Source organism: Nelumbo lutea, chromosome 3 (genome assembly GCF_056320005.1).
Source record: "Nelumbo lutea isolate HS-2025 chromosome 3, American lotus-T2T, whole genome shotgun sequence".
NCBI classification, from domain to species: domain Eukaryota; kingdom Viridiplantae; phylum Streptophyta; class Magnoliopsida; order Proteales; family Nelumbonaceae; genus Nelumbo; species Nelumbo lutea.
The window spans coordinates 27,819,239-27,833,088 of NC_142686.1; the positions used below are offsets into that span (position 1 = coordinate 27,819,239).

The following is a 13,850-nucleotide window of genomic DNA, read 5'->3' on the forward strand; positions in this document are numbered from 1 at the left end:
GTAAATGAACACATAATTCTTTCATCACTGATCATTATAAGCTAAGTAATATTAGAGTACTGAAACAAGTGGAAGTGGAGATGATAATTATAATACCCACTAGTAAAAGGGAGTAATAGAGGCTATTACTCTACTCAAATACATCTATAATAATGTCTGAATTAATTAAGGAAGTATAAGAATCTACTCTAGAGTCTAGTCTAGACTAAAAGTAAAAATATTGATCAAATTCAGCACGCATGGCTTCATATATAATATAGCTATTAGAGTAAATAAAACCAAGCTAAAAAGGAAAATTAGTGTCTTCATGGCATCAGTAGTGTATTGGAATTGGATTGGAGGATGACTAACGGTGAGGACAAAAAGTGACTAGGTAGCTCCCACCGCTGCAAGTGGCAATGCTAGTTGGGTCATCGTAGGCGTAGGAATAAGCCTTGGGACAAGCAGTCTTGAAGATCCTTGAGTATGCAGTGGGCTTGCATGACAGTGGGTTGCCGTAAGTCCCGGTGCAACAGTATTTGGGAGACTGGAATGCAAAGCAGGCGCTCTTACACGCCACCACTCGTCGGTTATCGTGAGACCTCACCTGCAACCCCACTGGGCACATCAGATTCAGATCGCTGACACAGCCCGCGTAGCTGCATTTCCCTTTTCCTCTAAATGGGGTGATGGAGATGGCCAGGTTGTAGCCGTCTACAAGGCTGACGTCGTAGAAATCTTGCTCGCCCAGTGTTATCTCCGCCAGGGTGGCTGGAGGTGCCCCACCCACACCATTGCAGTAAAGAGCCCCGCCACAGTCGCCGGTGGCGCAGTGGCCCCTGCCGGATCCGTCGAAGTAGCAATCTTGACGGCCCCAGATGCGGCCGGACCAACCGGCGGGGATTTTGAGGGAGTAGGCTTGGTTGGGGTTGAGTCTAAAGCCGCCCCGAGCAAGGATGGGCTTGCCTGCGCTTGGTTGAATGCCTGGCCATACTGGATGCGAGCATTTATTGTAGAGTGCAATTGTGGTTGCTGAGACCTCTACTACTGTTCATACAACACCACCATATATAAAATTAAGAATTTAGATAAACATATCTTGTTATTAGCTGCTCTTTCTAGCATAATACAATTAAAGACAGATTTTAAAGAAATAAGATGTGTGACAAGACCCAGATGCACAAGCAGCACATTTTCTCGTGTTAATGTTTCATTAACAAGAACCCAGTTACAGAGTTGAAATGAAAGAAATGATGAGACATCTAAGTATATAGTAGAGACATTGTGAGAAAAGAAGAGTACCTGAAATGTAGCAGAAGATAAGAGCGGAAAAGAGCAAAGCAAGGAGAGTTCTCAGCATCACTTCCATATATGGCTGAACAGCGATGCTGAAGGACTGAGTTCAGGCAATTGGAGGAGAAAGGTTATCTTTCTTTGGTGTTGTGTCTGTCTCTCAGTCTCTCTGTCTGTAGATTAGACTAGAGTGGTTTTCATTTCATATATAGATTTATAAATAAAAGAGAAGGGCCAACCGGCCAAGGGGGGAAGGGGGAAGTGGGTGTTTGGATTGGTGGGAGGACTGAGGGAGAGAGAGAGAGAGTCCCTCTGCGTCCTGCCCTTGGGAGTGATAAAAGATAAAAGATTAGAACTTTAAAAAGGATGAAGAAATGGGGGAAAGGCTAATAAAAAAGATGAGAAATGGAGGGAACAAAAAGGGTTCACCACTTCACCTCACCTCGGCTCTCTCCTCCATCTCTCTCAAATCTCATCTTTAAGAAGAGAGAGAAATGCCGATAGGAGTCAGACTTTGGGACTGTGATCATGACAAAACTCACCATTATCGATGCTGTCAGAATGACAGTGGGGAAGGCTGTGTCTGCATTCAAAAAAATAATATTCGATTCACATGCCAATGACTCAATGGAATCACACACCGTGTCAGACTTCTTCAGAGCCGGGTTGGATCGGGTTGAATCAATACCCTCATTCGAACCGAACCCATTCAATTTGGGCAACTCAACTTGTATGCGATAATATTTCATAATAAAATACCCTTAATTTGGGCAACCCCAGCCGGGTTGGAACCTTCTCCGGTTCTATATTAAACTGGCAATTTTCAATACTATCTTCAATTCTTCAACTCAACCCAACTCGATCCCATTTTTTCGAGTTGGGCTGGGGTTGAAGTTGGCCCAATTGAAGCTCTTGCACTTATACCACTGGTCAAAACTGTAACAGTGTTAAAACTTAAAAGTTTTCCTCTTTTCAACATACATGCGTTTATACTGGATACAGCCAAGCATCCATTAAGGCATTAACCATGACAAAAGATAAAGCTATAAAACACAATGGCGGTAAGCACTGTAACTGGGCACGGCCCACCAATTAACTTTTTGTGTTGAGCAAAAGGCCCAGAAAATGGAGGGTCCAGATTGATGCATATGTCGGTGGACTGTGTACTGAAGGTGTTTAAACTTTAAAGCCATCAGGCCAATCGCATATCTTTTAGCCTTTAGGCCTTTAGCTCCATGAAACAAACAAATAAGAAAAAAAAAAAAAAGAAAGAAAGAAAACCAATCCGAAAGCCCTACTCTCACACTTCCCGAGCTATCAAACTTGGGATGCAGAGATTTCATTGGCATAGTTGTCGTCTAATGAATACACAGAGATCTATAAACTTTTAGGGTAATTAATTAAACTAATTAAATATATGTACATGTGATGAAGGTATATAGATCTGTTGTTAATAAATGAGAGCACAAGTTGATCAGGGAAAAATAAATTATAGTTATTGTACAGAGTTCATGTCACGTTACTAGTACCATGTCCATATGCCATTAAGCAAAAAAAGAAATAAAAAGGCTTGCAAAATTTATCCATAAAAGAAATAATTTAAGAGGAATAAATGCCGACTTTTTCTTACAAAGGTCCAATGTCCATGTGCAAGTGAGAAACCCTCAGACCTCAGTGGCTTCCAATCAAAGGACGTACATCACATGTAATAAAGCACAACCATGTGGATCAGGATCATCATCTAGCCTTGTGTTGAAGTGGGCCACATTCAGAGCATATGGGCTTTCAGAGGAAGTGAAGGGAAGGATCCCTTGTCTGGAGGATATTCATAATTAGGACAAAGCTCTTCATAGGCGGAACTATTGTAAATGCATGGATTCTAAATACCGACCCACATTCTCATTTAATGCCTGAATGTTTACATTTACAGTCTCGTGGCATTTGTACCAGATGTTGCTATGTAGCTTGGTCCCTTTTTTTTGGTTTTTTTTTTTAATATTTTATATTTTAAGGAGAATGACTGATCAGTCCAGAGCAGAATTTTGTAGTGGGGATGAATGCTGACCGTGAATTGATATCAAATTTACGGATAGGATGTGTTTTATAGGAAAGGGCTATTAATAGACTATAAGAGGCTGTCACTCAGAATTTTGTATTGGGTTAAGGAGTACTTAACCCTAATGGGCTATATAATGGGGATAGCTTAAGGTATACATTTGGAAGATTTGGGTTAGGTTTTTGTTAAAATTTGAAAGGGTGAAGGATTTGATCCCCTACAATCAGCCAGAAACCCCACCAACTGGGTTATTTGTTGGTGGGGACAGGGAACAAAATAAGTGTCTATGGGGTGGAGACTGCACTTACATGGTATGGGTTTTCTAGAAACAGGACATTGCTGTATCTCTTGACAGAAGTACACAAATGTCCATTTCACCACTCATACAGTCATACTGTGATGGAAAAATAGGGCAGTGTTGTTATCTCTTGACGGAAGTGCATAAATGTCTATTTTGTCCCTAATTATTTTTCAAAATTTTAAAACATGGCAGACATGGTTATTCTGCTAATACCACGACCACGATGACCATTCTTTTGTAGTTGTTGGGAAAGACCAGAAGAGACGTAGATACTCCAGTAAGTGTTTTCAATATCGTCAAAAACACCTCGGGTTCCGATGTAGCTGCATGCAGAATTTGTCAAAAATAACCTCATACAGTCTGTTTTTGGCTGGATAGCCTATTCATTCTCGAGGACTTCTAGTCATTATGGAAGAGTGAACCCTAGACCTTGAGACCCTTCTAGTAAAATACTAACAATGGAGGTTGCGTAAATGCAGTTTCTCCTCGAAGAGTTGTGACAGAAATGGCAAGACTGTTCAAATCCCCCAGAGAAACCCACACTGTAAATCCCTGCATCCAAGCATGCTCTTCATCTCTGTCAGATGAAATATGTAATTTAACTTAAAGAAGTAGCAGTTGATTAGTTACATCCTTAAACCACACACTATTCTTTTGGAGAATGGAGATTTTGACTTCTGGGCCACGCTACAGGTTACAGCTTATGAAGTTCAACTTATTGGATTAGACCCCACAGAAGGATAAAAAAAAAAAGAGAGAACAAATAAATAAATGAAAGAGGAAAATGTTACATTGAATAAGAAAAGATGGCCCCAGAAAAATTCAATCCCTTGATCCTCATACAATATACATGACGATGTATACAAAGGTAATTTTCAGTCTTATAGATGTGTGGTTCTCGTTCAAAACAATCAATATACAAGCACTGGAAAAAATTGGTGCATACAAAATGCATGTTTTGTTTGCTGCAGCATTGTTTACGGAAAAAAAATGCTGATTGTTCAGTTAGTTCCAGGGAAGCTGCAATGAAAGACTCTTCCTTTTTGCTTTTGTCCTCTTCCAACAGCATATACAATGGGAATGCAAGCTCCTCCCTCCCCGAAAAAAGAATGTATGTCAGTATATGTGAGAGCAATGTGCTCTACAGCATCCCTGAATCTTGAAATTTTGACTGAGTGCTGCCTCTTGCCAAAAGGAAGAATGAAAGAATCATATCAGCAAAAAGAATGAGTCAATAATGAGATCTGCACACCATGTTACAGGAACAAAAAGGAATCCATCAAAATCTCATTTGAAGCAAATCAGGGAACTGATGACGATCTGACTTCTTCTGACTTGTTCATGCGGCACATGCAATCTGGGCATGGAAAGGTGTATGTCGAGTCATTTGGTCTTTTGAGCTCAATTCCTTTGGCATCACTCTGAGCCCGCATATTCAGCATATTGTGTTTGAAGGTCTTCCATCTGCAACATAATCCAGCAGCATAACACAGATGCTACACTTATTAATCATAAATAAATCTCCATAAGCAACTACTTGAAATGATTAAAAAAATCACAGTACCAATTCTTCTGTCCAATAAATAAAATGGGCACCCATCCACAAAGACTTCATAGGTTCTTCCTCTTCTTCTATTTGTAGTACTTTCTGGAATAGTATCATTTGGGATGATAATTTTACCTTTTAGTTATGCTTTCTTTTGGTCAATGGCCATCTTGCTATAACATCCAGGTGGGATATGTTCTTTTGCCCCATTTTCATCTTTATCAATACAATATTATCTCTTCACCTTTCAAAAAAATGTGGAAGAATGAGTATGCTGAGATGGATGAGTGGAAAAGCTAGAAAGGATAGGATCAGAAACGAAGCCATTCAAAGGAACCTAGGAGTAGCTCTAATAGGTGATAAAATGAAAGAAAGTAAACTATTATGGTTTGGACATGTGCATGGAAGACCATCAACAGCACCTGATGAGGGCAGATTTGGTCCTCTAGTGGAATTGTGACACATGGCACCTCATGCCAACTAAGTGTGGCCTCTTGACAGCTCGCCATAAGCAGCTCGCCACAGGCAGCTCGCCATAGGCAACTCACCATAAGCAGCTTGCCACAGGCAGCTCGCCATAGGTAGCTCGCCATAAGCAGCTTGCCACAGGCAGCTCGCCACGGGCAGCTCCCCATAGGCAGCTCGCCATAAGCAGCTCGCCACAGGCAGCTCACCCTCATAGCCTGGCAACTTAGACAACTCGGCATTGCATAGGCAGCTCGCCACTAGGCAGCTCGCCACTAAGCAGCTTGCCATTTGTAGGGTAGCTCGGTACAGGAGTAGTTTGACGTATCGCAGGAAGATCTCCTGCCTGACGACTTGGCCTAAGACACCGACCCGCCAACTAACACGGGCGCTGACCTGACGACCTGACCTAGACACTGACCCGCCAACTGACACAGGCGCCAACCTGACAACCTGGCCCAGACACTGACCCGCCGACTGACGCAGGCGCCGCCCTGACAACCTGGCCTAGGCGCCGACCTGGCCGCCTAATACAAACGCCAGCCTGATGACCTCGAGGAGTTCACCACTGTACCCCGGTTTTGACGGGATGTGACGAGTCTTACCGTTTGGAGGCTTTTCACCTACCTAACCCGTGAGGACTCCGGTATATAAAGACCTCACCCCCCAAAGGGGAGGGGGATGGGGAAAAAATGGAGGTAATCCCTGCTCTCTAGCTCTCTCGTTTCTCCAATATCATCTTCAAAGCTCTCTACAATCAGAGTGCTAACTTAAGCGTTGGAGAGCCCCCGCTGGGAAAATACCCCCGGGTCCTCTGATTCAGTTCTCGCAGGTCCCTCAGCTCCTGCCACCTACAAAGAGGAGGAAAAGATGGAGTTCTCTCAGGTCCCTCAACTCCCGCCGCCTACAAAGAGGAGGAAAAGATGGAGTTCTCGCAGGTCCCTCAGCTCCCACTACCTACAAAGGAAAGAAGACCACCTCATGCAGAGGACAGTCGGGTTGCGCTACACCTGGGATCTCCACCATTCTCTAAGTCACAAGCCGCCTAGTAGGGAGTTCGCCACCAGGTAGCTCTCCACCAGGCAGTTCGCCACCAGGGAGCTCGCCACCAGGCAGTTCGCCACTAGGGAGCTCGCCACCAGGGAGCTCGCCACCAGGGAGCTCGCCACCAGGCAATTCGCCAACAGGCAGTTCGCCACCAAGCAGTTCGCCCCCAGGCAGTTCTCCATCAGGCAGTTCGCCACTAGGCAGTTCGCCACCAAGTAGCTCATCACCAAGGCACGTCACCACCGGGTCAAATAACGAGGTACTTAGCCAAAAAATTTTTACATCACAAAACATTGGTACGTTTTGTTACAATGGATATGATTTAAATGATTAAATGCTTGGATGTTACAATGGATATGGTACCAAAAAGGACATGGGTCAAAGTAGTAAGAAATGATTTAAATGCTCATAATGTTACAATGGATATGACATTATCAGAACAGAATGGTGAAACAGGACTTATGTAACCAACCCCGTATAGTTGGGATAAAGCTTGGATGATGATGAAGACGAGTGTATCAGAAAAAGGCAGTTCCAATGTATGTCAAACCTAACAAGACCACACTTACCTGGTTTGCATTTCATTTCTAGATGATATTTTGCAGTCTATAACACAAAATAAGGATTTTTTTTTTGAGAGAGAGAAGGTAGAGTATGGTTGTATTAATGAAAGCAAAAGTTGTGTACAGCTAGTTGATGTACTCGGGCTATATAAAATATGCCCTATCAGATCTATATCCCACCTTTCTTTACAAAAAAGGTTTCCATGTACAAAAAAAGGAATTATATCCTGTATTATTAAAAAGATTATGACAAGCAAGCCAAGAAAACATTTTTCCCAGGGTTTTCTAAAAGACAGAATCCGTAAAGCTATTTTTGCTTTTAAAAATCTGTCCATTTCTCTCCTGCCATATGCACCAAAGAACCACAACTGGAATTTTATTCCAAACGAGTTTTTCCTCTTTCACTCAATCCTTCCACCCTCCATCCCCTTACAAACTCCTCTACTGATCCAGGACAGCAGCTTTGCACTTGTAATAAATGTAACATTCTGGCCCATAATTTATTAGAGAAACTGCAATGAAATAGGAGGTGGCTCACCGATTCCAACTATCCATTGCACAAAACATAATTAGCTGAATCCAATAGCATATCCTTCCATAAAAGATTGTCTCTGGTTTGTATTCTGTTTAGGTAAGCAGTCCATAAGAGATTTCTTCTGAACTGTGAAACCCAACCACGTTACTTCTTGCATCTACATAAAGTTTACAACTGTAACTTCTTTATCAGCCACCAATTCAAAAAGCAATGTTTTAAAATATGGAGGCATGACGTGAGGCATTCCACTACCTGGAGGTGTGAGGTGTACATAGTTTAGGATGTAAGAGGCATAGACCTCCTTAAGAGGAGGGGAATGGGGAGGAAGAAGAGGAAGGAGGATTTCAATCTTGTTTTTTCTTTTTTTTTTTTTCTGTTTTTTATGAAAGATGTCTTATATTAAGAAGAATGAAGATGAATAACACTAGCTGAAAGTGGGTCCAGGGGCTCTACCCTCCCCAAATTTTCTTTCCCCTTCTATTTCCTTCCCTTCCCTTCCCTTATTCTTTTCTTTCTTTTCTCTTTTTTATCTTCTCTTTTGTAATTTTTCTTTCCCTTCCTTTTCTTTTCCTTTCCTTTCTTTCTTTTCTTCTCACACCATCCGGTTCACTCCTCTCACACCTTTTAAAACACTGTTAAAAAGTTTCAGACAGACAGATATCTTTCCCCTTCAAAATTTCAAACTCTCCCCATTTACTATCTTGAACCTTACTCCCTTTCTCAATTCCTTTCCAAATTTAGCACCTGTAAGATTGATTGAAGGTTCCCAAATCCCACCCGAGTTTCCTTCTCCATATGAGGAAAAGCTGACACTTAAACTGCCAATTTCTGCCCTAGGATTAGTTGTACCTTTTGTTCCATCAGCCGCTCTATTTATCCATTTTGTAGAACAAAATTTGAGCGCCAAAAGGTGCCTAACCATTTGAATTTGGAAATCTATAAAGGCTGACCACATGATTGTAAACAAATTTTCTGGATTTCAAACACAAGTTGCTTGAGTTTGCCTTCAGGCTTTCTATCCTTTTCTTCTTTCGTTTGACTTATTTAGAACCACAGAGAACCCCAAAACCCTAAGTTTTCTCCGTGTTTAGAAGCTTAGGTCACTCCCATGACGTGTTGCAAAACCTAGTGGTAGTTTTTACCACTGCTGTGAATGGTGTCACGATGGCAGCAGTGTATCCTTGTTGCAGTCAGTGGTTCTTTTGGCAAGACCTTAACCCTTTGAGGATTGCCGACTACACCACCTCCATAGGAGAGGTAATTGGCTTCTCAAAGAGGCTAGACTTTTATCAATTCTTTCTATAATTGGCTCCCAATTCCCTTTTGTTTTGAAATTACACCTTGCACCCAGAGACATTCCCAAGTATTTCAAGGATAGCTTTCCCACTTTACACCCCCCACACTTCCGCCCATTGAACTAGCTGCTGCACTCACCCCAAAGGCACTAGCTCACTTTTATGCATATTGATTTTCAGCCCCAATACAATTTCAAACCATATAAGCACAGCCATTACATATTGCAACTGTTCTGGTGATGTGTCGCAAAATAAAGTGTATCATCAGCATATTGCAATAAAGCTACCTGCACCCTCTCATTTCCAACCGCAAAACCTTCTCTGAGTCCTCCTATAGTGGCCCTTTTTGCCATTCTACTAAGAGCTTCCACACGTATGGATAGAAACAGGAAAGTGGATCCCCTTTCTTATTCTCATATTTCTGAAATTTCCACATGCTCTTTCATTCATCAGTATTGAGAAAGAGGGACTGAGGGAATAGTAACAAATACCTTCATCCAATTCCTCTATTTAGAGCCAAAATAAGATAAAAGCGTGACAAATACTTTTCCTGAGTATCGGAAGTGTGCCAATGAGCCAGTAGTTAAGCTGGTCACTTGGCACCCCTTCCAGTTTGGAGGTGCAGGATCAATGGGCCTCATGTGCACCCTGCTTTGCCCCACCTTGATTCCCCTGTAATATGTAGTGTATAATACCTAAAAGTGGACTATGAAAAGTGTCATTTCAGTTTGTCTAGGGCCATAAATGAGTTAAGCTAGTTCTAGTGTTTTAAAAGCAAGTAGTGTAAAGCACAAGCGGTTCCTAAAGCCTTAAGACTCCAGGTGCAAGGCGAGCTTGACACTAGAAAAAAAGTGAGGTGCCACTTTTGGGAAAAAAATGGTTAAAGAAAATATAAGAACATGCAAATCCAATTTCTAAAAGAAATAACATATTTCCAAAAGCTATTAGCTATACTAGTTAGGTCATCATGTTGCTAATATTACATTTCTAGCCATATAGGCCTAAATCCCACATGAGTTGAAACGTTTAAACTTCAAACACATTCCTACAATCTACGATATAGTAAATTGCAAATTAAAACATCAAATTCAAGGTAAATTCATTAGAATCTAGCAACAAAACAGGTGAGGTGCACATGGGCTCAGGTATAGCACATTCCACAAAATGAGCCTTGCCTATGAGCTGAGGTGCAACTTTTAAACACTGGCTAGCTCACCTTATTCTTGAACCCAGCCAGTTTGAGCTGAGACTGAACCTGAACTTCATTTTGGGGTTTACAAGATGAGCTTGTTTGACCAGAGAATTGAGCTCATATGCCAAACGAGGCTGAGAATTGAGTATGTTCTATGTATATGTGTATGTATAAATACAATGTTATTAAGAATCGGCTTTTTAATTTTGATATCTGGTGCTGAGTCTGCCCAATAACTTCAAAGATATGAACTGAATTTAAGCGAGCCAAGCTGATAGAAAATGAGCTTCTGAGAAGCCAATACTGAGCTGGGAAAAGTATGGCTTAACTTGGCTTTTTCAGACCTAGTTTTGTTGCCAAATACTTTCACAAGGTTTAGAATGTCGATTCATCTCTCAATATAATTTTATTACATAGACACCAAGGAAGGGTTAGTAATGGTGCCCTTCTTGCAATGTGAAAAAGATAAAGGAAGGTAGAATTATGTTGAAAATATCGGGAATACCTTTTAATCAGTTGATGGAACTTGTTTTTAATAAAATTGCAGTTGCCTATGGAGGGGTGCTTGGAGCAGTAAACACTCAAAATTTACACATGGCAAAGATCAAGATTTTTGGAGCAAAATTGGAGAATATCCCTCAACTAATGGAGTTGCTTGTTGATCAGACATGGAGCAAAGTATGGTTAGTGTTGGAAGTTGAAGCAATGCTTTGGAGCAATGAGCAGGATGTTAAAGATGATGATGACATGGCAAGGGTGGAGGCCACGTGGAAGAAAAGGAATGGGGGTATCGAATGATGTGCGGGAAGGTAAAATAGGAGAAAATGAATAGGCATGCAAAGGGAAAGGAACGACACAGCTCAAAACTTTTTTAAACAAATCCAATGGTGGGTTACATGGAGGTGGTAAAAAGAAGGGTAAAAGAGGGAGGTTAATCATAAATACTTGTACCTCCCCTCTAGTTTCTCACAGGACTAAAACCTCTTCTCCCTTCTTTATTCTTAAATTTTTAAAGAAAACCACCAAAAGAATAACACAGGATAGAACCAGGACGTGATGGCCCTATTGATGAATGAGGTACTTATAAATATAACTGTAAACAAAGTGATAAAAGAGAAAATTTAACCCTACAAGATCACAACAACAATCGGATCCTCTGTCCTCTGATAATTGTTCTGTTTTGGGCTCCTCTGCTTTGTCATCATCATTGTTGGTTTTGAATTTGATGGAAATTGAGTGGAGGGATTGATGAAGGTGAAGAACAGGTCTGGGTGTTAACAAACAAATTGGAGTGTCAGGGTTCAAGTGCTGGTGCAGAAGTCTGCAGAGAGCACAGGTACCCAAAGATGCACACCTGTATTTTACTTCAAGGTTACGAGTTGCAATGCAATTGCCAAGGCTAACCCTCTGGTATGACGGTTTATGGAACTATGGATGGGTGTTGGCTGGTGCTTTGAGGTCACATTCTGTTCTGGGAGGTTGGGATTCTTCTGTTGTGGTGGTGGTGCTCCACCTCTTGATTTTTTCAATGTAAATGTGGTCTTTCTTGTTCTGTGAAGTTCTCTTCCTTCTTCCTGCAACTATGGGATTAAAATATAAGAAATAGATGGGACTTGGGAGAGAAAAGATAGAGCTCATTAGTGATCAGGATTTTTGACTTGACGAAATAAAATGCAGACGGTCCATCAGTCCCAATGGCAAGAAAATGGTTCTTGAACATAGAGGAGGAATATACTCTCAGGATTTGGGTGGTTTTCCTGAGTCATGGCCAAAGGATTACAAAGGGCAAATTTGGGGTTTTAAAAAATTTTCAGCCACATTTTATATCGCATACAAATAGATCTTGATAATTTGCGAACAGTGGGGAGGTCTTTGTCCAGTGACCTCACCCAACAAAGGAAGTATCAATCCAATTTGAAAAGAGAGGGGAAGTCATAGTATTTAGCATAAATATCAGGGGATGCTTAAGTCTTTTACCCTATAAAGAAAAACCAAGTTGTTTCAGGTGTGAGGACCACAAAATGTTACTGAACTGGTGAAGAGGTGGGACAGTCAAGCAGCTAAGGGTGGCTCGCATGATAACTTAAGTACTCATGTGGGGTGACTGAAAAGGGGTCAATGGGAGACGATAACAAATGTCTATCATCATCTGACCCAATGTTGATCATGAAAAAAAAGGATAAATCAGTACCAGTGGTCAACTGGTACTGAAATTGATTCTGTGCCAAGTTGCAAAGCATGAGCACCCTAATCTGAGGAATTCGAGAAACAGAGATGATCGCAATGATGAGGCAAGTAATCAAGGATGGATTAATTTGCAATACAAGATGGAGAAGAAGAAAGTAGTTAAGATGATGAACCAAGTGTTGGTAGCGCAAATGTAACGGAACATAAATTGGTGGACCAAATTCAAGACTACAATTTGGAAGGTTTATTTGGTAATGTAGGCCAAGAGATTCACACTAAGGTGATTGAAGTTGATTGACAAAGGCAAGAGGAAGAAGCATTGGTCAAAAGCTGGATAATGTGAAGTAGGGAAGCACCAAGCTCCCAAAAGAGGAGGAAATTTACTTAAATCAGGGATGAATGCTGGGTGTACAGATGGTGGTAGAGGAGTCTTGCCAGGAGATAAACACTGAGAGAACAGCGGGAGATAAAATGTCAGTCAGGTCAAATTTTCTAGATCACTATGGAACCCTTTTTCTGTATAAAAGGCTAACAACTTGGTAGGCAACACTAACAATCTGGAGGAAGAAAACAGAGCAGCTATGGAGTCTCCAACTACAACTGATTTCATTAAACAGAAAGAGTCTTGTGGCTTGTGCAGATAATCCAGCATCCAAAACATTATCAAATTATCCCATTAGGGAAGAATTGGTATAAGTGAGAAGTAGTAGGGGAGGGAGAAATGGAGGATAAAAATAGTAGCAGCATGGATATAAGAGAGGAATTAGGGAAATTAACCATGATAAGGGCAGCAAGTTAGTAATGTAATGGAAGAAAATCAAGGGGAAACTAGCGGAGAGGAGGGAAGTAAGAATGAGCACAATATTCAGGCAAGGGAAGAGCAAGAGGTTTGCAATGAAAATGTAGATAATGAAGGGCAGAGGCCTATCGAAGAAGTATCTAGTAGGATGAGTGTTATGGACGCCTTCCTCGGGAAGATGTACCATCGCCGCCGGCAGCAACAGGCCCCGGGCCCACCGCCAGCAGTAGCAAGGATTCAGTGATACTCATCCTACCCAGTTCGGCAACAGCAGCCTTATCTAGATTAGATTAGCTTATTTTGCTTGTTCTTATCTTATTCTATTGTTCTTATCTTATCTTGTTAGTAGGTTATCAGATTGGATTAGTTTATCTTATTATCAGATTAGGATTAGTTTATCTTATTATCAGATTAGGATTAGCTTATCTTATCCTTAGCAAGATAGAATTGGAAGTCTCCCTATTCAGCAAGGAGACTCCCTAAGATTAGGACTCTTGTAATCTCCTATTTAAGGAGCTGCTATCAGTCAATAAAGATATCGAATATTCAGTTAAAAGAAGTGAATTAGGAGAGTTGGTGATCTCTTGAACAA

At 41.2% G+C, this 13,850-nt stretch overlaps 2 protein-coding genes across 6 annotated transcripts in view; both read right to left on the reverse strand.

The window, feature by feature from the left end:
- Nucleotides 1-75: 75 nt before the first annotated feature.
- LOC148863856 (thaumatin-like protein) lies at nucleotides 76-1,733 on the reverse strand. The gene is made up of 2 exons (XM_088976662.1): nucleotides 1,282-1,733; nucleotides 76-1,026 (listed from the first exon to the last, which is right to left on the reverse strand). The coding sequence occupies exons 1-2, from the start codon at nucleotides 1,346-1,348 to the stop codon at nucleotides 347-349; spliced, it is 747 nt and encodes a 248-aa protein (XP_088832788.1). The 5' UTR covers nucleotides 1,349-1,733; the 3' UTR covers nucleotides 76-346.
- A 915-nt stretch (nucleotides 1,734-2,648) lies between these two features.
- LOC148863857 (protein ESMERALDA 1-like) overlaps nucleotides 2,649-13,850 on the reverse strand; it is a 90,472-nt gene continuing 79,270 nt past the window's right edge. For 4 of the 5 annotated variants that reach the window (XR_016109630.1, XR_016109629.1, XM_088976664.1 and 1 more), the window contains one exon: nucleotides 4,396-5,093. Coding sequence is in view for 3 of the 5 variants with exons in the window: in XM_088976664.1 (XP_088832790.1) it covers nucleotides 4,931-5,093 (163 nt within the window). In the remaining 2 variants the exon portion in view is untranslated. Of the gene's footprint in view, nucleotides 3,088-4,395; nucleotides 5,094-13,850 lie in introns of those variants that run through there. The other variant, XM_088976666.1, reaches the window with a different exon arrangement.